This window comes from Zalophus californianus, chromosome 14, assembly GCF_009762305.2.
Source record: "Zalophus californianus isolate mZalCal1 chromosome 14, mZalCal1.pri.v2, whole genome shotgun sequence".
NCBI classification, from domain to species: domain Eukaryota; kingdom Metazoa; phylum Chordata; class Mammalia; order Carnivora; family Otariidae; genus Zalophus; species Zalophus californianus.
Window position 1 is genome coordinate 18102254 of NC_045608.1, and position 25237 is coordinate 18127490.

The window sequence follows — 25237 nt, forward strand, 5'->3', positions numbered from 1 at the left end:
TGAAGAACACCACTCAGATTGCATTCCTAAATTCCCACCCTACGCCATCTAACTAACTACATTTGCAAAGACACTATTTCCAAATAAAGTCACATGCTGAGGTGCCCGGAAGGACATGAATTTGGGGGCATGATAGCCAGTCCAGTACAGAGCATGAGCAGGACCTTTGCTGAGCTGGCGTAGTGTGTGGGTCTGTTTCCAGGGGCCGTGAGGCCAGCTCTGTCCTGTGTCTGCACCAAACGTCAATGTATGGCTTTCTGATCTCTCCCTGGCCCACCTTGGGCTTCCCTGGAGGTTTACTCGACATTGCTGTCCTCTGTCAGAAGTATCCAGTTACCCTTCCTGGGGCATCTGAGGTCATTTCAGCAGAGACTATCGAGTATCTGAGATGTGTGGGCACAGGATCAGGCCCTGGGTCCAGGTCAGGGTGACCCGTGGGGGCCAAGTGTCCCCAAGAAGCTAAGGCCTCCTTCTCAGAAGGGCAAAGATAACAGAACTCGAGTCTGCCTTTGAGGCAGAATTTTTATGTTGTTACTTTATTTTTAAGATGACTGAGCACATGTTACATTTCCAGCTTTGGGGATTTTCAGGGTTGCTGTAGTCAAACAAGCATGTTCTCCATGGGGGCCTGCCATAAAACCACTCCTCTATGCTTCCTGGCTATTTTACGGGCCTGGTTCCCCCAGCGTGATTTTAAATATGACACATGCTTACTGTATAAAATGTAAAAATTTCAAAAAAGCATAAAGCAGCAGAAGAACAAACCCATCGTGTGTTGACCCTGGGAGGCAATCCCCATTAACGTTTTAGCACATGTCTTCTAATTCTTTGTTCCTTATGCACTGATTTTGCAAAGCTGAGATCATGGTGCGAATTCCGTTTTACTGCTTTGATATTATCATGGCATAAAGTTTTCCCGTGCTATTAACATTTTCTTAATATCAGTTTGATGTCCAGAGCCAGTGGTCCAATGGAACTTTCCGTAGGAACAGAAATGTTCTCTATCTGTGCTCTCCAGTGTGGCTACCGAGCACCGAGGAACTGACTTTTATATATGATTTAAGTTAAATTAATTTACATGTAAATAGCCAGAGCCTAGGTCCGGGCTGCTGTATTTGACAGTGTGGGTCTAGAGTATTCCACTGCAAGGTTGTAGGATAGTTAGTGTGTCTCAGTCTTACTGTTACCATGAATAATGTTGCAATAAACAGTCCTCAGTTTCTTACTACCTCTTGTCTCAACCTATGTATCTTAGAGGTGGAGGGCTCTTTAGGGTGTTCTGTTTTCTGAGAGAGAGCACCCACAGTGAACCCAGGGCTAGTGTGTCAGATTGAAGTGCAGAGCTGAGGCCAGGGCCTGGCCACCTGTGCCTCTCTCGAGGCTCCCAAACGTCTCGTATGCCCCTGGGCAGAGCTGGGTCTGGGGAGGGCAGAATCATGGTCACTGGTGGAGTTTCCAGGGCTGTCTCATCCACAGTGAGACACTCCCCCCTCCGCCCCCCCACCTTCCCTGCTGCTCAGGGTGGCCCTGCTTGGGGCTGATGCTTAGAGCCAGGAATGAGAAGGGCATGTGATTGGCAGGAGATGGCCAGGCTGAACTACACCCGCAGCTGGTAGCCATTAGCCACCACCCCCCAGTAGCCCTTGCTCCTGGTGGTGGTGATGGTGGAGGGGGGGAAGATGGTGCTCTGGGGCCCAGGGACAAGCAGGCCTCCTGAATTCAGGCAGGGACACTGAGCCTGTCCCCGCAGGTGGCCCGGCAATCTCTGACCATGTTCGTCCTCATCATGAACGACTGTCACATCGAGATCGATGCCCACCGGCTAAGCGACGGGGGGTTGCTACTGTCCTATAATGGTAACAGCTATACCACCTACATGAAAGAAGAGTTTGACAGGTACATGGAGGTGGGGGGAGGGCGCACCACATAGAGCCACGCTTTCCTGTGGGGCTCAAAGATATAAAGCCAGCTATGTGCGGCCCAGGCGTCTTAGATAAAGTACCTTCTCCAGTAAATTCTGGGGCCCATGGAGAGGTTAATCTCTTGGCTGGACGTCCACAAAACTGGCAGACGTTTTGGGGAGGTTCCCAAGAGGCCAGCTCCTAGTAATGTGGGAGGAACACAGCCGAATGGGCCATGACTCCCAGCTCCAGGGCCTGCGAGGCGTGTGACAGCATGTCAGCTGCTGTTTGTCTGAGCTGCAGTGCCCATGGCCATCTGAGCTCGGGCCTGGAGGAGATGTAGCCATCCAGTTAGGGCGACAGCTTCTTGTACTGGGCACGGGGCTAGGTATTGGGATAAGACCACAGTCACGACTTGTGGAGCCTGTTGGCGAACATGACACATTCGGCAAGCAGGAGGGGCAGGACCGGTCACTGTGCACCTGGATAAGCGAAATGCAGGCTGCCCTGGAAGCACTTAGCATGGAGGCATCATGAGATTTCCACCCCCGCCCCCCTCCAAAGACCCTCCCTTTCCAGTGCATCTGACCACACTGAGCTCGTACAATGAAGTGTAGACCAGCCGGGCTGAGCGGGCAGCACAGACTTCTTCCCTGCCTCCAGCCAAGCAGAGTCAGGCGGGAGTTGGGGTGGGGGTGGGCTGGGGTGCACCACAGACCCCACGCCTGCAACAGCTCCACTTAGAGAATTGTCTCCCTTTCCAAAACTTTGGAAGGCAGACTGGATTGATCCCAGCCAGAGCACTGTTTTATTACCTCTTTTTCAGCCATGTTCTGTCTGCCAAGAATATTCAAGATTATGATAGGCTACCCCCGCCACCCACCCACCCCCGCCCGGGACATACTGTCCCCAGTTTAGTTATAAGGTGAAGGCTTAAAGTTGGTAAATATTTATCAGGTAATATCGATGGCCTTCTCCATGCCTCTTAGAATTGTATCCGTAAAAGGAACTGGTTTTCAGCCGGAAAAGGGTCATACCCTTTGTTCACCCCATTCATTCCCAGTATCTCTGCAGTTACCGTCAGACACTGGCATTTGGGCAAATGGAATCCCGCAGACCACACACAGGGTTGCGGGGACACTCTGGGCTGCCTTCGGGAAGGGGAAAACACTGTCGGAAGCCAGACTTGGGTGCGCTGGGTTGATGGTCCTCCGTCTACCTGCCCGCCCCTTCTGTCTCCCAGCTACCGTATTACCATCGGCAACAAGACGTGTGTGTTTGAGAAGGAGAACGATCCGACGGTCCTGAGAGCCCCTTCGGCTGGGAAGCTAATGCAGTACACGGTGGAGGACGGGGGCCATGTTGAGGCTGGGAGCAGCTATGCCGACATGGAGGTGAGTACAGGGCCGGCCCTCCACTCCCCTCCCCGAGGGAGGGCCATCCCACCCGCATTGCCCCTGCACCCCTGCACCCAAGCCGGCGGGCCTCCCCTCTCCCCTGGGCCACCATCTGCCGATTCCTCAGAGAGCCGCTGTGTGGGGTTCAGCCCCAATTCTCTGCAGTATTCAAAGGGCAAACCTCAAAAATGTACACCTCCGTAGGAGCGAGGAAGGGCGGGTTAAGAATAACCATGGCGGTGATTTAAAAAGCTGTAAGCCGACGCTTACAAAGCGCTTGCCACATGCAGGTGCTATTCTAGGCATTTTACCTGTTTGATTACCTTCTTTCATCCTCCCAGCAATCACAGGAGATGGGCACAGATAGGATCCCCATTTTACGCATGAAGAAACAGGGCCCAGGCGGGCTAAGGAACTCAGTGTCCCCCAGAGCTAGGGTTCACACCTGGCCTCCATTCCATGCTGCCAAGGTCAATAATAATGATAATCATCGACAATGAAAATACGGCAGCAGTAGGAGCTCATGTTGCCAGCCTCCCGCCACGCACCGGGCTCCTCCTGAGCAGCCCTTATAAGAGCCCTATGAGGTGAGACTGTCGTTCTTCCCCATTCGACAGTTGGGGAAACTGAGGCTCAGAGAGGGGAAGGCACCTGCTGGAGATCACAGAAGGATGGGTGGGGTGCTGGGGTTCCAGCCCAGCTCTGTCTTGGGTGCCCAAGCCGTGAACCACTGAGCAAAAGGAGCGCAGTGCTGACTGTAGCCCACACCATGGTAACCAAATGCATCACGTCCATGCATGCAGACTCTCAGAGAGGTGCAGGGAGCACATTCTTCGTTTCACCAAAGGTTCCCCAGAGGGTTTTCTCACTGCCTTTAAAAAAGGAGCCAGCCACAAAATGCACCATGTTTTAGGAATGTGTGTGTTAAGCACCCCCACACAGGATGATTTAACAGTATTTCTAAGAGAGAGACTTGACTTTACAAATATAGATCAGTTTCCACATCTGTGAAATGGGTACAATAAATAATCTGCCTCCCTTGCTGGCTTTGCAGATGGAAATAATTCATGAATAGCACTCAGCCTGGCACACAGCAGGCTTCTGGCAAATGCGAGTTCCCTCCCTCCTTTACACTTGAACTCTGTCCAGGGAGTCATTCTATTTAAATGACCAAACACCTGCTGCTCCAGAGTCCTAGTTCTGGGTGACTCTGGCTGTCACACACACACAAGCCAGTTCTGCTGGGTTCATCTGATTTCTCCTTCCTGCAAAACAGGTAATGAAGATGATCATGACCCTGAACGTGCAGGAAAGCGGCCGGGTGAAGTACATCAAGCGCCCGGGGGCCATGCTGGAAGCAGGCTGTGTGGTGGCCAGGCTGGAGCTCGATGACCCTTCCAAAGTGCACCCGGTATGTCGCACCCCAGCGCAGCCGCCCCGGCTGGCTCAGGAGTGCTCGCAGTTCTTTCTGTTCTGGGAGTGGAGCTGGCTGGATGTTCCCGGCTCTTGTCCTGCCTCTGTGAGCCCCCAGCAGCCTGTGTGATGGATACTGAAGCATGGCCACCTTTGCTTATGCCCCTCACACCAGCAGCCCGCCAGTCCACCCAGAGTAAAACTCAGATTGCATATCATAATAATATTGAGTTATTAATATATAATTACAAAGAATAGATAATATTGTTACAATGGATGAAGCGGTATTGATACATTATTACTCCCTGACGTCCCTAGTTATGCAGATTCCTTAGTGGTCACGTTTAAGCGGCAAGATATACAATGTGAAATTCAGCATCGGAACCGTTTGGAAGTGTGCAGTTCAGTGGCAGTAAGTGCATTCACACTCTGGTGCGACCAGCACCGCCATCCGTGTCTAGAACTTTCTCAGCTTCCCAAACTGAAACTTACACCCATTAAACACGAACTCCCGTTCCTCCCTCCCCCAGCCCCTAGCAGTTGCTCTCACTGTCTCTCTCAATCTGGCTTACTCGAGGAAGCTCCTGTTAGCGGAATTGTACAATACTTGTCTTTTTTGTGGCCGGCTTATTTCATTTAGAGTAACGTCCTCAAGGCTCATCCATGTGGGAGCAGGTGTCCATACTTCATGCCCTTTTAAGGCCAAGTAATGTTCCATGGTACGTATAGCATCCATTTTGTTTATCCAGTCATCTGTCGCTGGACACTTGGGTTGCTTTGGTCTTTTGGCTGTTGTGAATCATGCTGCAGTGAACACGACTGTATGATTTCTTTAGTTTTTACCCAAATCCAGGAACCCATCCAGGGTAGTGTATTATGTAGAGTCGCCCTGTCTCCCTAGGCTCCTTTTTTGACCACCCTTTAAAAAATGGCACACACACACCTGAACTTGCACTCCCCATTCTCCTACCCTGCTATCCTTCTCTCCCTGGTACTGTCATTCGTGATCCGACAGACGACTTCTCTCACTGATTGTCCCATTGGTCCCAAATTTTTTGGATGTATATACAGAGGTCTGGGTGCTGTGGGGGCAGCACCCCCTCCCTGGGACCAGGAGAGGGGGTACCAGAGTATCTGTGATATGTATGGCCCTGAAGTCAAGCTCAAGGGGGACTTCCAATTTAGATTCTTACAATTAATTGTTAAGCCTTCCCATGAAACTGGGAGTTCTGAGGTCAAGGACTACTTTCTTTTTCTTTTTTTTTTTTTTATTAAAGATATTTATTTATTTGAGAGAGAGAGAATGAGAGATAGAGAGCACGAGAGGGAAGAGGGTCAGAGGGAAGGACTACTTTCTTGTTCATCACTGTATTCTTGGTGCCTAGCACAGTGTGGGGGGCGTACGGGTACTCAGAGAAAAGCGGGTCTTGCTGCTGAATGAACGAACGTTTACACCCTCCTAAGCAAAGCATGCATACGGAGAGGTAGTCATTCATAGAGTAGCCTGTATCGTGTTTTTTTTTTTTTCTCTGTAATAGTTAGTACATGTGCCAGGGGAGGAGGGGGGAAGGCTGGTAAGATCATTTAAAAAAGAACCACATTGCCTCTTTTTTCCAGAATATTCTATCAGTTTCCTTCTCATTTTTTCATTATTCTCTGTAGAGGGTTCCCAAAGCCAGAAATAGACTGAGCCTTTTCAGATCACCAGAAAGGTGTGTGTGTCTGCATGCAATTCCTTTCAGCAACCATTACCTGCGCCAGGTTCGAGGCAGGGCCCGGCCACCGGTCCCTGGGGTTTCATGTTTGCCTATGAGATGACCCTTGTCATTCGGCTCCAGAAGTGCATTAAGAGGGGGCTGCCCTTGGCCCCCGCTGTGCCCAGCTGGAGAAGCCAGCACCAGATTGTGGAGGAGACCCTCCCGTTCATCTCGAAGGACGAGACAAGCCCACAGGGTTGGGACAGGGGAAGGGGCAGGGAGCTGAGGGTTCCAGGCCAGCAGAATAGCTCATCCCAAAGCTCCTGGGTCCCAGGGCTGCACGTAGGAAGTGTTCAGCGGACATTTGTAGAATGAATGAATGAATAAACAAATGGGCTCCTGGGGTCAGGGTTGCCCCTTGGGGAGCTTTTCATTTTTTTGATTCTCTAAGGCTAAATGTTTATGATTTACAAAAAGCTGGGACATTTGCATGAGAATTTCCTTAATTTCCATCCTGCTGGTTGTTTATCTTCGGGATTCAATAAAGACAGAAAATAAATAGGGAAAACAGGGAGATAATTTTGATTAGGAAGCAGAGCAAAACAAAAGAATCTAACTTCCTCCAAAATCACTGGGAGTGTGTAACAATGGACTATGGCATTCTGGGGGGAGGGGGGGAGATTTGGGAAACCCACATCTGGGTGGGTTTTAGCAAGTTTGACTTTCCAGTATGTGTTCTTGTGGGGTTTTTTGTTCTTCTTCCCTCAGGCTTCATCCTGATTATATTGTGGACTGTACTGGTCGATCTGCCTCGCCCCTCCATTTCTCTCCTCTCAGGAGGCAGGTGTCCTTGACCTCTGGTTCTTGTGTCTCCTCAGGCCAAGCCATTCACAGGAGAGCTCCCTTCCCAGCAAACTCTGCCCATCATGGGAGAGAAACTGCACCAGGTTTTCCACAATGTGCTGGAAAACCTGACCAACGTCATGAGTGGCTACTGTCTGCCGGAGCCTATTTTTAGCACAAAGGTAGGTCACGTGCAAAGGATAGGTGTGTATTCTACACATGTGTGCAGGTCTGTGTGAAGAGCCAGGAGGGTTTATTCCATGAGGTCCGAGATCTTTACTGAAGTAAGGTATGGGGGAAAATGGCCAGCCCTCTGTGGTTTTTACCAAGGACTTATTCTCAGGAACTTCCTCAACTGATTGTAAACATCGGTGTACGTTCTCTTTGATTATAAACTATTATAAAAGTTATATTGTTTTTGTGGAGAATGTTCAAGTGGTAAATTCAAAAAGAAGTCCTCGTGGGTCACCTCTTAAAGAGAGAATGAGGAAGTCACTTTGTTCAGAGACCCTCTGTGTTCCTTGTTCATCCCCAGGGCCCTTTGCCTACTTACTCTGTAGAGAAATAAGTTCTCACATTTGCAGACCTCAGTGAGAGATCCATGATGCTAAATTCAGTATCAGAAGCGATATAATTATCTGTCACATCCTTTCTCAGAATAGCAAAACACGTTAGTGGTGATGCTGGTGGTGATGGTGATGCTGGTGATGCTGCTGGTGGTGATGATGATGATGGTGGTGGTGATGCTGGTGATGATGGTGGTGGTGGTGATGATGGTGGTGGTGGTGGTGATGCTGGTGATGATGATGGTGGTGGTGATGCTGGTGATGCTGGTGGTGATGCTGGTGCTGGTGGTGATGATGTTGCTGGTGGTGGTGGTGCTGGTGCTGGTGGTGGTGGTGCTGGTGCTGGTGGTATTAATGGCTCACCCTTGTCTAGTACATACTGTGCCAACTACTACTCTAAGCACTTGAAATTTATTAAGTCATTTAATCCTCCCAACCACCTATGATATTATTTCCACTCTACAGCTAAGGAAACTGAGGCACAGAGAGACTAAGAACCTTGCCCTGTTTCCCCGGTGAAAAGGCAAAGGTGGGATTTGAGCCCGGGCCATCTGGCTTCAGAGTCCATGCGCTTAGCTCCCGTGCTGTGCCGCCTGATTGTGATCGCTAAAACTACAACATTTATTTAGTCTTTGCACTCACCGGGGCACGCGTTCTTTCATTTTTAAACAACACAGCTCCTATGGAGTCAGACCATTATCCTTCTCATTCAGAGACCATCAACGTTTCAGCTGCTGGGACACCCAGAGGCATTGTAGTGCCGCTGTTAAGAGTCTCTGGAGCTGAGTGGCCTGAGTTGGCTCCTCACTAGCTGGGTGACTTTGGGTAATTTCATCAACCTCTCTGTTTCAGTTTTCTCAACTGTAAAATAGGAATAACGATTATACCTCCTTTGCAGGGTTGTTTCTGAGGATTGGATGAGAACATACAAATAAAGGTTTTAGAGCAGTCTGGCACTAAACGTTAGCTCTTCACGTGGCCTCGTGTTCTCTTCCCACACCATGCCGTCTCTCGGGATGCATGGGTGGGGGTGCAGGGTAACTGGGCCTTGCCCTTGTAGTCAGGGGGCCATTCCCCCTTAGGACTGTTCCAGAGGCTGCCAGGTCTAGATGTTTGGCTCTTTGGGTACAGGGTCTGGATGGGTTGAGTGTGTCGGCTGCCCTAGGGAGGGTGGCGGTGTCCATGCCCCCCCACAGGACCTCTGGCTAATGCTGTAGTCCCCGCTTCAGCTGAAGGAGTGGGTGCAGAAGCTCATGATGACCCTCCGGCACCCATCACTGCCGCTGCTGGAGCTGCAGGAAATCATGACCAGTGTGTCCGGTCGCATCCCCGCCCCCGTGGAGAAGTCGGTCCGCAGGGTGATGGCCCAGTACGCCAGCAACATCACCTCGGTGCTGTGCCAGTTCCCCAGCCAGCAGGTGTGTGCCCCCGCCCCCGCCCCACTGGGGTGCCCGTGGGTGCTGCCCCAGGAACTCAACCTCTGATCGAGCAGCCAAGATGGCACAGGCTGAGAGTTTCCTTTTGAGCCCTTCTCTACCGAACCCCAGCACTTTCTCCAACGTTGTTGAGATGAGCACGGTTACGTGGCCTTACTCCATAAAACTTGGATTCAGAATAGGAGGTAACAGTTGGTACAAATACAGGGAGCATTTCCCCCAACGTACCCAGGCTGAAACAGAGGCAGTTGTAGGTTCCAGGGTAGTATGAAATATCTCTCATAATTCTATGTTGGCTTGATTTTGTGCTTTTTTTGTGGAGGAGCGGGTGTTGCTTTGTTAAGCATTTTCAAGATAATTTGCATTTGGAAGAACCTCCTCATTCAGTTTACCTCTGCCCTCTGTCTGGTTAGAAGGGCTGCATACCATCATCGTGCCCTCACCCACATGTTTGCGATTTGGGGAGCTACGCGTCAGCCTAGATCAGGTCACTCCTGGAGGTCAACCGCTCTAGACGCTGGAATATTATTCCATCATAAAAAGGAATCTAATACGGATTTATACTGCAACATAGACGTACCCTGAAAACATGCTAAGTGAAAGAAGCCAGTCATTAAAGACCACGTGTTGCATGATTCCATGTACATGAAATGGCCAGAAGAGGCAAATCCATGGAGAGAGAAAGTGGATTAGTGGTTGCCAGGGGCTGGGAGAGAGGGCTTGAGAGTAGCTGTGAATGGCTATCGGGTTTCTTTCTGGGGTGATGAAAATGCTCTCAAATTCGATAGTGGCAAATGATTGCACAACTCTGAATATACTGAAAAATACTCAATTAGTTGTATACTGTAAAGAGGGAGGACGCCTGGCTTGCTCAGTCAGTAGACCTTGTAGCTCTTGATCTTGGGGTCATGAGTTCGAGCCACACATTGGGCGTAGAGCCTACTTAAAAAAATGAATGAATGAATGAATGAATAGGGGGGATACTACGGTATGTAAATTATATCTCGACTGAGAAATCACCAAAACAAAAGTCTAAAGAACCCCAATTGAGAAAAGTACCTGTTTGGACCTTTCATGAATTTGTTGTTGGTACAGGTTTTTCATTAAAAATATTTTTTGTTGCCCAAAACAATATGCTAATAACACTAAATCTAGTTATAAAAACAAGACATCCCCCCCCCCCCAGCCCACTTTATTTTCCCTGGGGTTGGAAACTCCATTCCCTTCCCCCAGATCACTCATATTTGTAGAGAGGAATAATACACGTGTCTTTATGGGATTGTTGTCATTCTAAGCTCAAATTCCTCAAGCAATATGTTGAGCGGGATGAACAGCTGTTTCTGGGTGTCCGGAGAAGGCTTTGGAGCTGAAATTTTCAGATTTTGAATGAGCCTTGGGTGGGTCCTCCATGGGAGCCCACGGTGGGTCCTTCTGGTGACTCCTTCATGGTGGTAACCAGATTGTGTGGTTATGAGTGGCCAGACCTGTCCTGTGTGCCTTTCCAGATAGCCACCATCCTGGACTGCCACGCGGCCACCCTGCAGCGGAAGGCTGAACGGGAGGTCTTCTTCATGAACACCCAGAGCATCGTGCAGCTGGTCCAGAGGTGAGTCCTCGGCCCTCCGTGGGGGGGCGGTTGTCAACTCATTGTCTGTGCATTATACCAGTGCAGCATTCTGGGGCTCTCTCAAGGGCAGGCTCCAACCAAGAGACAGCGCTTGGGGTCCAGAGATGCCGATTACAGTCCCGGCATAGCTATTCCTAACCCCAGAAACAAGGCCCTTTTCTCCCGTGATCTCAGTTTGCCTGTCTGTAAAATGGGAATAAAAATTCCTCACGTGCAATTAGTTATTCTGAGTTATGAGTGGATCAATGCTTGTAAAGTGCTGATACACGGGGAGTCCTTACAGTAGCTTTGCCTATAGGACAGTGGGATGCGGTGGCTTTATAGGCCGTCAAGGACTCTACAGATTATCCTTGTGGTTTTGAAATCATTGCCGAAGAGAGTTGATGAGGAATTTGTACGTTGAGTAGCTCGTGAGCAGGAAGAACTATTCTGATGACAGGAAGAACTGCCATGTTGTGTGAAAACTCTACCTCGCAGGGATGCTCTGCTTACAAAGACAGAATTGAAACCGTTCTAAACTGGAGCAGATGAAGTGTATGCACGTTTACCCTGTGCTGGGAACAGAGATACAGAGAGAAGTAGGACCCCAGGAGACTGCCCTTCTTTTCAGGGAGTGCCTTGGCTCATGGGGACTCAGACTGCTCATAGAGGATTGAGCTGAGGAAGGGAGTCTTAGTGTGGAGTCCCCACAAAGAGAGAGTTTCACGGCCAAGGGCTAGGAGGGGAGACCCTCCCCAGAACACTTTGGCTGCTAACCTTAAACCCACACTCTAGCTTCAGAGAAACACCTGGAAGAAAATGAACAATCCCTTAGCAGACTTTTCTGTGTTAAACATAAATATCATAGCTCTGTTTTGTTTTTAAGATTTATTTATTTTAAAGAGAGCACGCATGTGCACACGAGTGGGGGGGAGGGGCAGACGGAGAGGGAGAGGGAGAATCTCAAGCAGATTCCCCGCTGAGCATGGAGCCTGAGGCAGGGCTCAGTCATCGATGCAGGGCTCGATCTCATGACCCTCAGGTCATGACCTGAGCTGAAACCAAGAGTCGGACGCTTAACCGACTGAGCCACCCAGGCACCCCTCAAAGCTCCGTTCTATGTATTTTTTTTAAGTCACAGTTGAATAAGTACATGTTCTTTCTTTTGTTGTCAGTAACTCTGGGGTTAAACTGGTCTTCATGGCCTGAAAACTCAGTGTCGTATCACTTAAGAAACTCAATTTCCTACGTGCAGAAGTGATTTAGAAGAGGTGAAATGTCTTAGGGAACATCCATGTTAAAATTTGGTTTTTAAAAGGGAAGTGAAATTTACATAGGGATCTATTGATAAAAGTCTTTCAAGTTTCGTTTAATTATCTTTCAAACTCTATACCTAGGATGGTTCATTGATCATTTTTGGTATCAACCGTGTATGCAAGGCTGACCCTTTTCAGCATCCTGTCTTTTCTCTCTGGGAATGGGCAGGTGCCATCCAAAGGCTCAGACTTGGACTCTGGCTGGATGTATTGACCTTGGGCAAGTCACTGCTGTCTTTGGCCTACAGAGTTAGTGCAAATGAACCGACTCACACATCCCTTCCAGCCTTGAGGATTAGGGGGTATAGCCTCCAGATACTGGATTACTGTTTTCTCCTTTTGGAAGTCCTAAAAGCTCTACTGTAGACTCGGGCACCCCAGGAAGTGGAGCTGATGGTTTAAGCAGCCTCGCCTTTCCTCCCTAGGTACCGCAGTGGGACCCGTGGCTACATGAAGGCGGTGGTGTTGGACCTCCTGCGGAGATATTTACGGGTGGAGCACCATTTCCAACAAGGCAAGAGTCGCCGCCAGCACTGGTGAGAAGCCCACAGGGCGGGAGGGCCCTGAGCCTTACCCCTTTTGTCTCCCTCTAGCTCACTACGACAAGTGTGTGATCAACCTCAGGGAGCAGCTGAAGCCAGACATGTCCCAGGTGCTGGACTGCATCTTTTCCCACGCGCAGGTGGCCAAGAAGAACCAGCTGGTGATCATGTTGATTGTAAGCAGGAAAGGGCGCCCCGTACTCACCGCAGGAATAACATGGGGTCCACAAACATTCTGGAAAGGGCCAGAGTGTAAATATTTTAGCTTTTGCTGGTCATACAGTCTCAGTCCTGACCTTGTACAACGTAAGCAAATGAACATGGCTGTGTCCCAACGAAACTTTGTTTATAAAACCAGGCAGGGGGTGGGATTTATCAGTCACTGTGGGAGATCATGATTAACACTCACAAAGCACCTACCATGCACTGAGCACTCCTAACATGCTTTACAAATACTAATTTAATTCTCACAGCAAGCCTAGAAGGTGCGCACTGTTCTCACTCTTTTTGGCAGAGCATGTAGGTGAAGTAGTCACTTTCCCAAGGGCACCCAACTTCTAAATGCAGAGTCGGGATTTGAACCCACAGCCTGGACCCCAGAGTCATGAGTTACTAGGGGATAACTGGATTCTGTGTCTTGTGGTAGGATTTTTATTTTCCCTTCTTGGAAAACATGGACTTTCTTTGTTCTTATTTCTCTTCCTACTAGATGATAATTAGCATCCTTTATAGCTAAAGATGTTTCTCCTTGATATGGTTCCTGATGGCTCATTTGGAAAATATAGAATCAGCAGATAGTAAGAGAGATATGGACTTGGCTTATAGCAAGAATTGGCTGGAAGACTTTTTTTTTTTTTTTTTGGTAAAGATAGTAAATATTTTAGTATTGAGAACCACACATCCTGTGTTGCAACAACTCAGCTCTGCTGTCAGTATGAAAGTGGCCACAGACCATGTATAAATGAATGTGTGTGGCCGTGTGCCAATAAAACTTTATTTACAAAAATGGGCAGTGGGCCGGAGGTGCCTGTGTGGCTCAGTCGTTAAGCGTCTGCCTTCGGCTCAGGTCATGATCTCAAGGTCTTGGGATTGAGCCCCGCATCGGGCTCCCTGCTCCGCGGGAAGCCTGCTTCTCCCTCTCCCACTCCCTCTGCTTATGTTCCCTCTCTCGCTGTGTCTCTCTCTGTCAAATAAATAAATAAAATCTCAAAAAAAAAAAAATGGACAGTGGGCCAAATTTGGGCCTGGGCCTGTAGGATATTTAACACCCTAACGAGATGGATTCATAAATACTGATATTTTTGTAAAGAATCATTTTGAAATCTAGGGCAACATGAGGATCTCTTAATCCTAGCTGTACCTGAGAATCTCCTGGGGTAGGTGTAGGGGAGCTTTTTAAAAACACAGATGCCCAGGCTCCACCCTGGTCAGTTAAATCAGGCTTTCTGGGGATGTGGGCCAGGCGTTAATACTTTTTGAAAGCTTCGCCAATGCAAAACTCGAGTGTAAGCTGTATATTATATATTGTCAGCTTGGTGTTCAATTTCCTGGGTGTTTTAATGGTTCTTTAGTTAGCTAGGAGAAGATCTTTTTTCTTGAGGTACAATCTTAGTGGGAAGGATCATGGTGTCTAACTGACTTTCAGAGAAAGAAAGTGTATATGTGCACGTGTGCGTGTGTGTGCTTACCAGAGGAAAAGCAGATGTGATAACAATAGTAAAAGCTTAACAGTTGGTGAATCTGGATCATCAGTATAGGGGTTTTCAATGTACTGATCCTTAATTTTGTTTTAAGGATTTATTTATTTAATTTAGAGAGAGTGTAGGAGGGAGGGGCAGAGGGAGAGAGAGAGAGAGAGAGAGAATCCTCAAGCAGACTCCCCGCTGGGGTGTGGAGCCCAAGTCAGGGCTTGATCCCAGAACCGTAAGATTATGGGCTGAGCCAAAATCAAAGGGTCGGATGCTCAACCGACTGAGCCACCCAAGCGCCCCAACTGATCCTTAATTCTTGTGTGGTTTTTGAAATTCTTCAAAATTAAATTCGGGGGGAGGGCTTTCCAGGTGATTGCAGTGTGCAGCCAGGATTGGGAACTTATGCCCAAAGAGATGTCCACTCTTTGCGGGGAATGCCATTGCTAAAATAGTATATAACCCTTTGCAGAATGCCTCCTTTGGATAGAGTTTTTTTCAGCTGAGTGTTTGTAAAGCAAGGTATGCCTGTTATCTATTACCATCTGCTCGCCGTTCAAAGGCCAGGGGTGGGAGCTGTGGGTTAGCCTGCTGTCGTTACTCTTTGTGCCCATGACTCTCTTCTGGGCAGGAAGGTACTAAAAATTAGGTACACCAGAGGACAGCCTGGTGGAGTGGCCCCCAGATCAGAGAGCTAGGACACTTGCTTGGGGCTTCTCAGTGAAGGCGGTTGAAGATGTTGTACCAGGTGTGGTTTCTGGGATGTCTGTGCGAGATCCATTATTCTTTTGGCTCTCTTGGTTCCATTTGTTGAAAATGACGAGTTCTTTGCACTTGATGATATTTGGTGCTGAGGACACTTTCTGGAAAGACTTGTTAATTGAATATTTCCTTTGAAATGAAATTGTCTTGAGTCTTTGAGGGGACTCGGTTTCTAAAGCAAATCACAGTGGGGGAGGGGGAGAAAATTTAGAATAATCTATGTGATTTCTTCAGCACCCACAGGCTTGTGTGTTTGTGTACAAGTGTGAAATATTAATGCGATACAAATGTTCTGATCATAAAAACAGAGCAGGCTCGTTCTAATTAGGGAAATGCAGAGGCAGGTGTAGAAGAAAGGACCCCTGGCCCCACCATCTGGTGACTTCTTGGAGAACAGTCTGGGCTGGGGCAGGGGTGGGGGCGTGTTCCTGGGTCGTTCATATTCCCAGCACTCATTGTTCTATCTTCAGGGGGTATCAGGGAACACCTGCTCTGAGCCATTCCCAAGCCCTTCTTGCATTTAGGGCATAAGGGGTTGATGCACAGACCAGGTGCATGCAGCCCTCTGGCCTCTGGCAAAAAGGTTCCTCATTCCGAAGCAGGAGGAGGGGTGCTCATGGGAACCGCTGTCCCTTTACTTCTGCAACTCCAGATCCTCCTTCCTGTAAGAAGCTGCCCTTGACCTCTCCAGAATGCTCCCCATGGGGACTCCCGGAGGGTGACTTACCACACCCTCACTAGAGCATCCCGTGTGAACCTTACTCTTTGTTTGTACCTGGCTCTGTTTCCCCTCCTCCCACTTCTCCCAAACTGTGAACCCCTTAAGTCAGGCAGCAATGTAGAGAGGAAAGAGTTAAGAAGCCTTGAGGACAGAATAGACCTGGGTTTGGATGTGGCTCGGCTTTGCCCATGCTCGGTGGCCTGGGGGCAAGGCACACAGCTTCCGAGCCTCAGTTTCCTCATCTGTAAAATGGGAATCATATCATAACTCCTCAGAGGGGTGGGAGGGTTTGGGGAAATGAATGTAAAGGGTGGAGTTGCTTGCTTGATAATGGCTGGTTATTAATAGTGATGTAGGTAGAGACTTAATTGTATTTTTTGTCCGAGCAGGTGTTTAGGGCATGGGCACTATTATCAGGCTGTGCCAGGGATGCTCAGAGAGCTGAGGAGGTAGCTGCACCCGCCTAGCTGAGGGTGAGTGCTGGCTTGTTTCCTTCTGGCGGAGGAAAGGCATTTGGATTCTGTCTTTATCCCCCAAAGGATGAACTCTGTGGCCCAGACCCTTCCCTGTCGGAAGAGCTGACCTCCATCCTCAACGAGCTCACTCAGCTGAGCAAAAGCGAGCATTGCAAAGTGGCCCTCAGAGCCAGACAGGTAGGGTCGTGGGGTGCTGTCCCTCACGGTGCACAGCCCGTCTGCTGCCACCCCGGCCCTTGGCGTCTCCCCTGGAAGGTTGGCTTACCCCCCTCGCCCCACACCGCAGGTCCTGATTGCCTCCCACCTCCCGTCCTATGAGCTGAGGCACAACCAGGTGGAGTCCATTTTCCTGTCTGCCATCGACATGTACGGCCACCAGTTCTGCCCAGAAAACCTCAAGGTGAGGCCGCCGCCTCTGTCCACCTTCCACAGAACACACACTGTGGCCCAGGGGGGGCCTCCGGGAGATGGGCTCCCCATGCCCTCCGTGCGCCAGCACCTGGGTTCAGGGCACAACTGCAGACCAGCGCTTTAGCCCGGTGTGGCCGGGGCTGCCAGAGGGGGAGTCATGGCTTCATCTTTTGGGCTCCCCCACCCCCCAACTTTGGATCATTTGCAAGCCTCCAGCTACCCCCTCCGCCTCTGGAACGGGAACCTTGGGTGCCGTCCTCCCAGAACTGTTTCCGCTTTCAGATCGATGGGCCTGGGACACCGGCAGCATTTTCTTGATGGGACCACCGTGGGCTTCCCCACCCTGCCCCACCGCTCCGTTCATCTGACCTGTGGTTGAAACCTGCTCACATTTCCCTTCCTTCCCATCCCCTAGAAATTAATACTCTCTGAAACGACCATATTTGATGTCCTGCCCACCTTCTTCTACCACGCTAACAAAGTCGTCTGCATGGCATCCTTGGAGGTAAGTAAGAGGGAGGCCCCAGGAACAGTATCTGTCCCGAAAATGCCAGTTCTTGCATCCGCTGCCCGCCGGTCACGCGCCTGACCCTGGGCCACGCACCTCGAGCGCGGGGTCCTATCCTCTCCACGAGGTAGGTGCTGTTGCTACACGGTCTTCCAGAGAAGGGAAGCGAAGCTCAGGGAGGTGGAGCGACTCGCTCAGGGTCTCACAGGTGGGGAGTGGCAGGGCCAGGGTTCACACTAGGTCTCAGTCCAGAGGCCTTGCTGGTACTCCCTGTTACCTCCCCCGCCATCCCGGCCTCATCTCGGCAGGGCACACCTAGATACTAGCCACCAAGAGCCCAGGCACCTTGTGCAAACTCTCTGACTCCCTGCATTACATACCTTTGGAAGACTCGTCTGCTGGGAACCTCAAGAGCTGGAAGGAACCTAGGTGACAGTTTCAGGTGACCTCCCTGTGTGATGGGGCAGAGAGGGGAACGACCAGCAGCAGAACCCTCTGGTCTTGGAGTCTCGGTCCCCTGGGGCCCCCACTCCCTCTTCTGCCACCTTTGTAGACCCTGTGGGTCACCCATCCTGGTGCTGGAAGGTTGACTGGGTCTCCATGGAGACCGTTTGGGGCTTGTGAGCGTGTCACAGCCCCAGAGCCTCCTGGGCCTGCAGTCTCTCCCTCCTCCCTGGTTTCAACTCAGAGAATCCTTTTCGGGTCTCCCTGTTTCCGGTGGTGCGAGCCAGTAGTGCCCATCCATGCCCTTTCCCCCACTCTTTCCAGTGTTCAACTATCTCGAGACCCACTGTGTGCCAGGCGCTGGGGATGCAGCAGGCAACAGCCGCAGTCTCTGCCCTCGTGGAGCTTCTCCCTGGTTGGGGAGAGACACACGCTAAATATTTCCTTCATTACACATACGATAGGGTCTCAGGGGGAACATAGCCGTCACGCTGAGAAGCAGTCAGCAGGATATAACCTTACCGGGAGGGTCAGCTCCGACTTGGATAGAAAGTGATATGAAAGCAGGCATTCAAAGAGCGAGTCAGACTTGGTGGAGAGGAAGAAGCAAAGAAGTTCCAGTCAGTGGGAGCAACCTGTGCAAGATTACGAGCTGTGTGACGTCTGGTCAGTTGCCTGCCTTCTCTGGACGTTTAGATCCTCATGCCGCAGCAGGGGCAGTAATGCCTGCTTTGCAGGGTTATTTGGAGATAAATGAGTAAGCATCTGACGTGAGCACTGTTGCTGCTCACTGTCCAAGCGCTGGGACCTATGTCACATGGAAGGCAGCAGCCCACCTTCTTTGCTTTTTGGAGTGCTAAATCCCATTTTTTTTTTTTTCTGTTGGAGAATTTTCCAGAGCTCTTTGAGCATGCTGTCCCTTTGTTTGGCAGCTTGATTGAACACAATCCAACCTTTTCTCCACGACTCAAGTTGAGCATTGTGAACATTACAGTTTTACTTGGTCTCTTGAGATGTGTAGAGTTTCGTTCCTGCTCTAAATGTGTGGGTGTCCCCAAGACCAGCCCGAGGTCCGATGAGTCACTAGGAAGACTCACAGGGCTCGGCAGATGGTCATGCTTGTGGCTGGCATTTGTCACAGTGAAAGGATGCAAAGCACAATCAGCAGAGGGACAAAGTGTGTGGGCTGACGTCCAAAGGAAACCAAGTGCAAGCTTCCAATGGTCCTGTAGGCACTTCTCATTCCTCAAGGAATGAGAAGTTATGACAACATGTGTTTTTTTTTTTCTTTTTTAAGATCTTATTTATTTGAGAGCAAGAGAACACGAGGAGGGGAGGGGCAGAGGGAGAGGGAGAAGCAGGCTTCCCGCCAAGCGGGGAACCCAGTGCCGGACTCGATCGCAGGACCCTGAGACCATGACCTGAGCATACGAAGGCAGACGCTTAACCGACTGAGCCACCCAGGCGCCCCATGACAACATGTTTGAAGTGAGGCTCAGAGACTCAGCGCCCCAGGGGTTTTATTGGGGGCTGGTCCTAGTATGTAACAAAATTCTGAATTCCCAGAAAGAAAGCACACGTTCAACATAAAATCACTCTTCATACAGCTAAGGTGCCATGAAACATTCTTATCAGGGAAGAGTGGGAACCCTCCCAAATCCAAGTTCCCAGAGGCCGGCCAAGGGTCTTTTAAAGGATAGCAGTTAGGTCCGCTATGTTAACTCTTGCTACACAATTCTTATATTCCTTATTCAATTAAAAAACTCCCCCTGTCTTACCTCTGGAATTGTGCTGTCCAGTATGGCAGCCACTGGCCACATGTGGCTAGTGAATGCTTGAAATGCAGCTGGTCTGAATCGAGCTGTGCTCTAAGTATACAATGCACACTGGATTCCAAAGACTTTGTATGGAGAAAGAATTTCAACTGTATTGGTACTTTTTTATATTGATTACATGTCAAAATGACATTACATTTGGTATTGGGGATGAAATTATATTATTAAACTAATTTTCACCTGTTGCCTTATTTTTTGAAGTGGCTACTAGAAGCTTGAAAATTAGAATTGCATATGTGACCATGTTATATTTCTCTCGGGTGGCGCCGCTATTCTAAAGCAGGAGTTGGCGACTATAGCCTATGGGCCACATCTGGCCCACTGCTTGTTTTTATAAATAAAGTTTTATTGAAACCCTGCCATGCCCATTCAGTTACATGTTGTCCTTGGCTGCTTCCAGGCCGCAGTGACAGAATTGAATAGTTGGGATGGAGACGGGTATCCGGCAAAGCCTAAAACATTTACCGTCTAGCCCTTGGCGAAGTAAAGTAACACTGTAAAATGTGAGCGAACTTGTTCTTTGCAACTGCTTGGAGATCATTTAGAGATGATTTCTGGCATCCCTCCGGCCTGAGTTTCATCAGGTTTTGCGGGCACTCTGCAGCGCGCCCTGAGAGAGTGTCTTCTGTGCTTCTGCCTCATTAGGTTTATGTGCGGAGGGGCTACATCGCCTATGAGTTAAACAGCTTGCAGCACCGGCAGCTCCCGGACGGCACCTGCGTGGTGGAATTCCAGTTCATGCTGCCCTCCTCCCACCCAAATAGGTATGGAGTGGTGTGCACCCCGGGGTGGTGTGTGGTTCTTTCCTCTCCGACCCCCGTAGTCCTGGCTCTGGAGGGACCCAGCGAGTATGTCTGGGGAGACAGTCAGGGATACCACTCCTCCACTGTGGGATCTGCCTGTATCTCCATTCTCCCATCTGTAAGATGAGATAATCCAGTGTCTACCTCATCCACCTGCACTGCCCGGTATAGTAGCCACTACCCATACGTGGGCTCTTTAAATTAAAATGAGTGAAATGCAATTAAAAATTCAGCTCCTCAAGTCACACCAGCCGCACTGAAAGGGCTCAGCAGCCATATGCGGTTTGTGGCTGCCATATTGGATATTGCAGTTCTAGAACATTCCATCACCATAAAAAGTTCTATTGGACAGTGCTTTCCTAAACCATGATGCAGAGTAAATGAGATACGACGCACATGGCACTTAGGGCATGTTGTTGGTGAACATCAGGGACCCCTGTGATGATTATCACTATGTTGTTAGTGCCCGATGGCATGCTGTTGGTCGGGCACCATGCTAAGCGCTTCCATACTCTATCTGACACATGAGGAGCCCTGGGCCTTCCCTTGGCACGGGCCCAGCTGCTCATTCGCGTGGGGTAGGGATTTGAACCGCGTGCCTCTCCCGTCAGAGTGCCCTCCACAGCCCCTGAGGGTCCTCCGGAGCCACCGGCTGGGGCGAGTGTGTTGGCCCATCTGGATCCCCACGATGTCCTCAGTCGGGGACACACTGGAGTGCCTCTTCTCTCTCACCTTCTTTTTGTAATCCATCTAATTTCAGGCCCTGAAGTGCCATCCTGGTCAGGTAGAGCGTGTTACCTTCAGCTAAAGCAAACACGTCTCCCTGGGATTTGGAGCATTCCCTTTCCCTCTTCCTCACCCCTCTTGGTCTGGTTCTCCTGGGGGTCGCCACACAGGCCTGGCTTGTGGCTAGAATGGTCTCCTCGTTATTTGGGCATTGAATTAATTGGATCTTGTATCTATATGGGCAGCAGGATTCATGATTTCTTTAAGTGGGGAATATTTGGATCTCTTGGGGTTTCAAAGCATGGTTTTCTTTCAGTGGCTTTTAAGAAGAAGGGTGTTGCTTTGTTACAGATGAAGAAGTACTTCTCCATGAGGCACCTCCTTTTGTGTCTGTCGTTTATTTATTTTTTTTTAGTGTTATTTACTTTTACTCTTCTTATTTAAAAAAAAAAATCATGATATTTTGTCCAATTGAGAGAAAAGGAGTCAAAGTGTTTGTGGCCCTGGAATCATTTGGGGGAATGTGGGTGGCGTGGTGCAAGGGCTTTTGAAACTGTCTGCCCCCGAGGAGGCATTCTGTTCTTTCTTTGATTTTGTTGTCTTAGCAATTCAACCTGGTTGGGATAGGAAGGTGGTTTTCCTAAGCCTGTGGGTCAGTCACACCTTGTTTCTTAGGAGGAACCTATACCCATATTTGGGTTATTGGTTGTGACCCTCCGTATGGGCCCAGGGTCCTATTTTGACCCACACAGACACTGAGGACCCTGGGGCGGTAGGATCTGGAGAGTGTGGCCCTATGTGGGGGGCTGCAATTCTAGCTCCAGGAAAATGGTCCGCTAAACCAAATCTTTCCTTATTTTTACCCCACAAGAGAAGCAGGACATCTAGACTTTTAAAAATAACATGAAATTCTTCAACTTCACTGTGAATAGGTAATTAATGTATAAGAATATATTAAAAATGCTGCAGTGACCCAAGTCCATCTGTGGGCTGAATTCAGCCCATGCTGCCTGCCAGTTTGCTAATCTGCATTAAGCTGTCCGGGAGCAGGGGGCAGTCCTGGATGGGGAGTTCAGGGGTACCCAACAGGAAGGCACAGAGGCCACCCCCCACCTGGGTCAGGGATCTCTCCAAGAGCACCCCACATTTGAGGATTCACTAAGAAGATTTACAGGGCTCAGGATGTATCATGCTCACGGCTGTGACTTGTCACAGTGAAAGGACATGAAGCGAAGTGAAGGACAGTCAGCGAGAGATAAAAGGTCATGGGCGCGGGGGTGGGGGGTGCGGAGGGTAAAGTCTAGAGGATACCTGGTGCAAGCTTCCAAGAGTCCTCCGCAAGGGAGTCACAGAGGATGCCCTTCATCCCCCAGCAGTGAGTTGTGATGACCCATGTGCAGTGTGTCCAGCAGCCGGTTAGAGACTCAGCACCCAGGGTTTTCGCGGGGAGCTGGTCGTGTACACACTGTCCACCAAGCATGCACCCAAATCCCAGACTCCAGAAGGAAAGCAAGTGCTCGGCACAAACAATTTGGGCACAGTGAGCCTCTTATCATTTAGGGAATGGTGGGAACCTTCCCCAAGCTCCCAGACACCAGCCAAGGGCCAACCTTGTAAGCAGATCCCCTTTCCAGGAGAGCAGCCCCAGGCCTGCTCCTTTTTTTTTTAATATTTTTAGTTTGTTGCCAGTATCTGGTCTTTTTTTTAAGATCTCACCCATTTATTTAATTGACAGAGAGAGAGACAGCGAGAGAGGGAGCACAAGCAGGGGGAGTGGGAGAGGGAGAAGCAGGCTTCCTGCCGAGCAGGGACCCCGATGCGGGGCTCGATCCCAGGACTCCAGGATCATGACCTGAGCCGAAGGCCGTCGCCCAACCAACTGAGCCACCCAGGCGCCCCAGGCCTGCCCTTTTGACTCTCTTCTGTACCCCATCTGATAAAGAGCCTCTCCTTCACTTGATTCCAGGGCCCAATTGTCACTGCTCCAGGGGACCCATTTCTATTTGCTGCTGGTGAGCAGCCAGTCCTGGGGGCAGGGACCAGCTAAACTCTAATGGGCTGCTGGCCGAGGGGCCAGTTTTGATTTCTGACCCTGTCCCAGGAGCAGGTTTGATGGAGGCAGAGGCACTGGGGAAACAGAGGCCTGGCATGTCTCTTTAGAACCAAGCCTGTCCCTTCACCAGCCACCCGGGGCTGGGCTGTTTGGGAGAAATTGGTGCTAAGGGTGTTCATTCTCTGTGGCCGAGTTCATGATCTTGGATTTCCCTGGGACCACGTTGAGGCTGGAACTTGTCTGCATGCATGCATGCATGTATGCATCATTCACTCATTCATTCATCACTTGCTTGTGGAGCTCTTAGTCTATACCAGGTCCTGAGCAATCAGACAAGACTCCGCAGACCCAGACCCCCATCCCTTCCACCCCCAGTCTTAGGTCCTGCTATGGGCGGGCTCTAATGCTAGTCTGGCTCACTGAAGCTTTCAAGGCAGGAGCAGCTCTTGCGGCCAGATCTTCAAGCGGCTGCTTCATTCTCCTCTTCCGGTCCCCCCGTAGGATGGCCGTGCCCATCAGCGTCACCAACCCCGACCTGCTGAGGCACAGCACCGAGCTGTTCATGGACAGTGGCTTCTCCCCACTGTGTCAGCGGATGGGGGCCATGGTCGCCTTCAGGAGATTTGAGGACTTCATAAGGTACCCAGGGTGGCCTAGTCCCTCAAACACCCCGAGCAGAGGGGCCAAGCAAGCTTCCCCTGGCCCACGCCTGTTCATTTGTGTAGCCTGCCTGACTGTGCACTTCTACACTGTGAGACTCTGAGCAAATTATTTCACCTCTCTATGCCTTAGTTTTCCCATCCTTATAATGGGGATAAGAGAAGGATCTACTTTATAGGACCACCAGGAAAATTAAATGAGATCGTGTATATTAAATATTGTATTTAAAGTGTAGTTAAAAAAAGGGGAGGGGCACCTGGCTGGCTCAGTCAGTAGAGCATGTGACTCTTGACCTCGGGGTTGTGAGTTCAAGCTCCACATTGGGTGTGGAGCCTACTTAAAAAAAATAATAAAGCGTAGTTAAGGTGTAAGTGACTGCCCTCTCCCCCGACCTGTTCCTCCATGCTGTGCGTTGTGCTTGGATTATCTTGTTGTAACTCCCCAATAGCCTTAGTTGATTTGGGGAGGTGAGGGGTGAGGATCCCCCGGCCTGTGACGGGCAGCCCACCTGATGCCCCAGAGCACCGGACTTCCTTTTATTCACAATCTCAGACCACACAGGCTCCTTCTTCCCTTTTGGGGCAACACCCCATCGGTGGAGGCTTGGACCTGGTCAGGACCCCAGTGAGCTCTGCACAGAGTTGAATGAGCTCAGAGAATGGTGGGTGGCAAAGAGGGAGGACCCAAGTCTCTCATCTGCCTGGAGCGCAATCTTGACCTTCGATGTCACGGAGCAGCAGTCCCTCAGCCCTGCCTCTCCACCCCGCGCCCCCAGGAATTTCGACGAAGTCGTCTCCTGCTTTGCCATCGTGCCCCGGGAAGCCCCGCTCTTCAGCAAGGCCTATACTTCCTTGTACTGTGAGGAAGACAGCAAGGTCGGTGTCCAAGCAGGGGGCATATGCTGAGGAGGGGGCGGGCTGGGGCTCTCGAGTCCTTCTACCACCTACCTTTGTTTTGCCCTCCCAGAACCTCAGAGAAGAGCCGATCCACATCCTGAATGTGGCCATCCAGTACGCGGACCACCTGGAAGATGAGGAGCTGGTGCCGATTTTCCGGACGTTCGTACAATCCAAGGTATGCTGAGCTTGCCTCTGGTTCTGAGTCACGGAAGGAGGAGGGAGGGGCTGTTGTGGTGAGGCGTCCCATGTGCCTGAGTCCTGCTGTGCACTTCAGAGGCACAGACCTGGCTTCCCAGCCCAGCCCCGCGACTCCTCGGAGCCCGTAACCTTGGGCGGAAGTGGTTGAACTCGGTAGTGGCTGAACTTAAACCTTTTCCCCAATAACATGGGGGCAGTGTTTCTCTCTCCCTGGGTGTTGTAATGATAAAAGACAAAGTATAGGGGCACCCAGGCGGCTCAGTCGGTTAAGCATCCAACTCTTGATTTCGGCTCAGGCCATGATCTCAGGGTTGTGGGATCAAGCTCTGCATTGGG

The 25237-nt window shown here is 50.2% G+C and overlaps 1 protein-coding gene across 7 annotated transcripts in view; it reads left to right on the forward strand.

The window, feature by feature from the left end:
- ACACB (acetyl-CoA carboxylase beta) overlaps positions 1-25237 on the forward strand; it is a 135112-nt gene that overhangs the window by 74345 nt on the left and 35530 nt on the right. For all 7 annotated transcript variants that reach the window (XM_027575604.2, XM_027575606.2, XM_027575605.2 and 4 more), the window contains 15 exons: positions 1751-1896; positions 3145-3295; positions 4575-4709; positions 7287-7433; positions 9047-9235; positions 10759-10859; positions 12601-12689; positions 12769-12893; positions 16428-16541; positions 16651-16764; positions 17191-17280; positions 20208-20326; positions 23646-23783; positions 24580-24679; positions 24771-24878. In XM_027575604.2, coding sequence (XP_027431405.2) covers positions 1751-1896; positions 3145-3295; positions 4575-4709; positions 7287-7433; positions 9047-9235; positions 10759-10859; positions 12601-12689; positions 12769-12893; positions 16428-16541; positions 16651-16764; positions 17191-17280; positions 20208-20326; positions 23646-23783; positions 24580-24679; positions 24771-24878 — 1866 coding nt within the window. The remainder of the gene's footprint in view (positions 1-1750; positions 1897-3144; positions 3296-4574; positions 4710-7286; positions 7434-9046; positions 9236-10758; positions 10860-12600; positions 12690-12768; positions 12894-16427; positions 16542-16650; positions 16765-17190; positions 17281-20207; positions 20327-23645; positions 23784-24579; positions 24680-24770; positions 24879-25237) is intronic.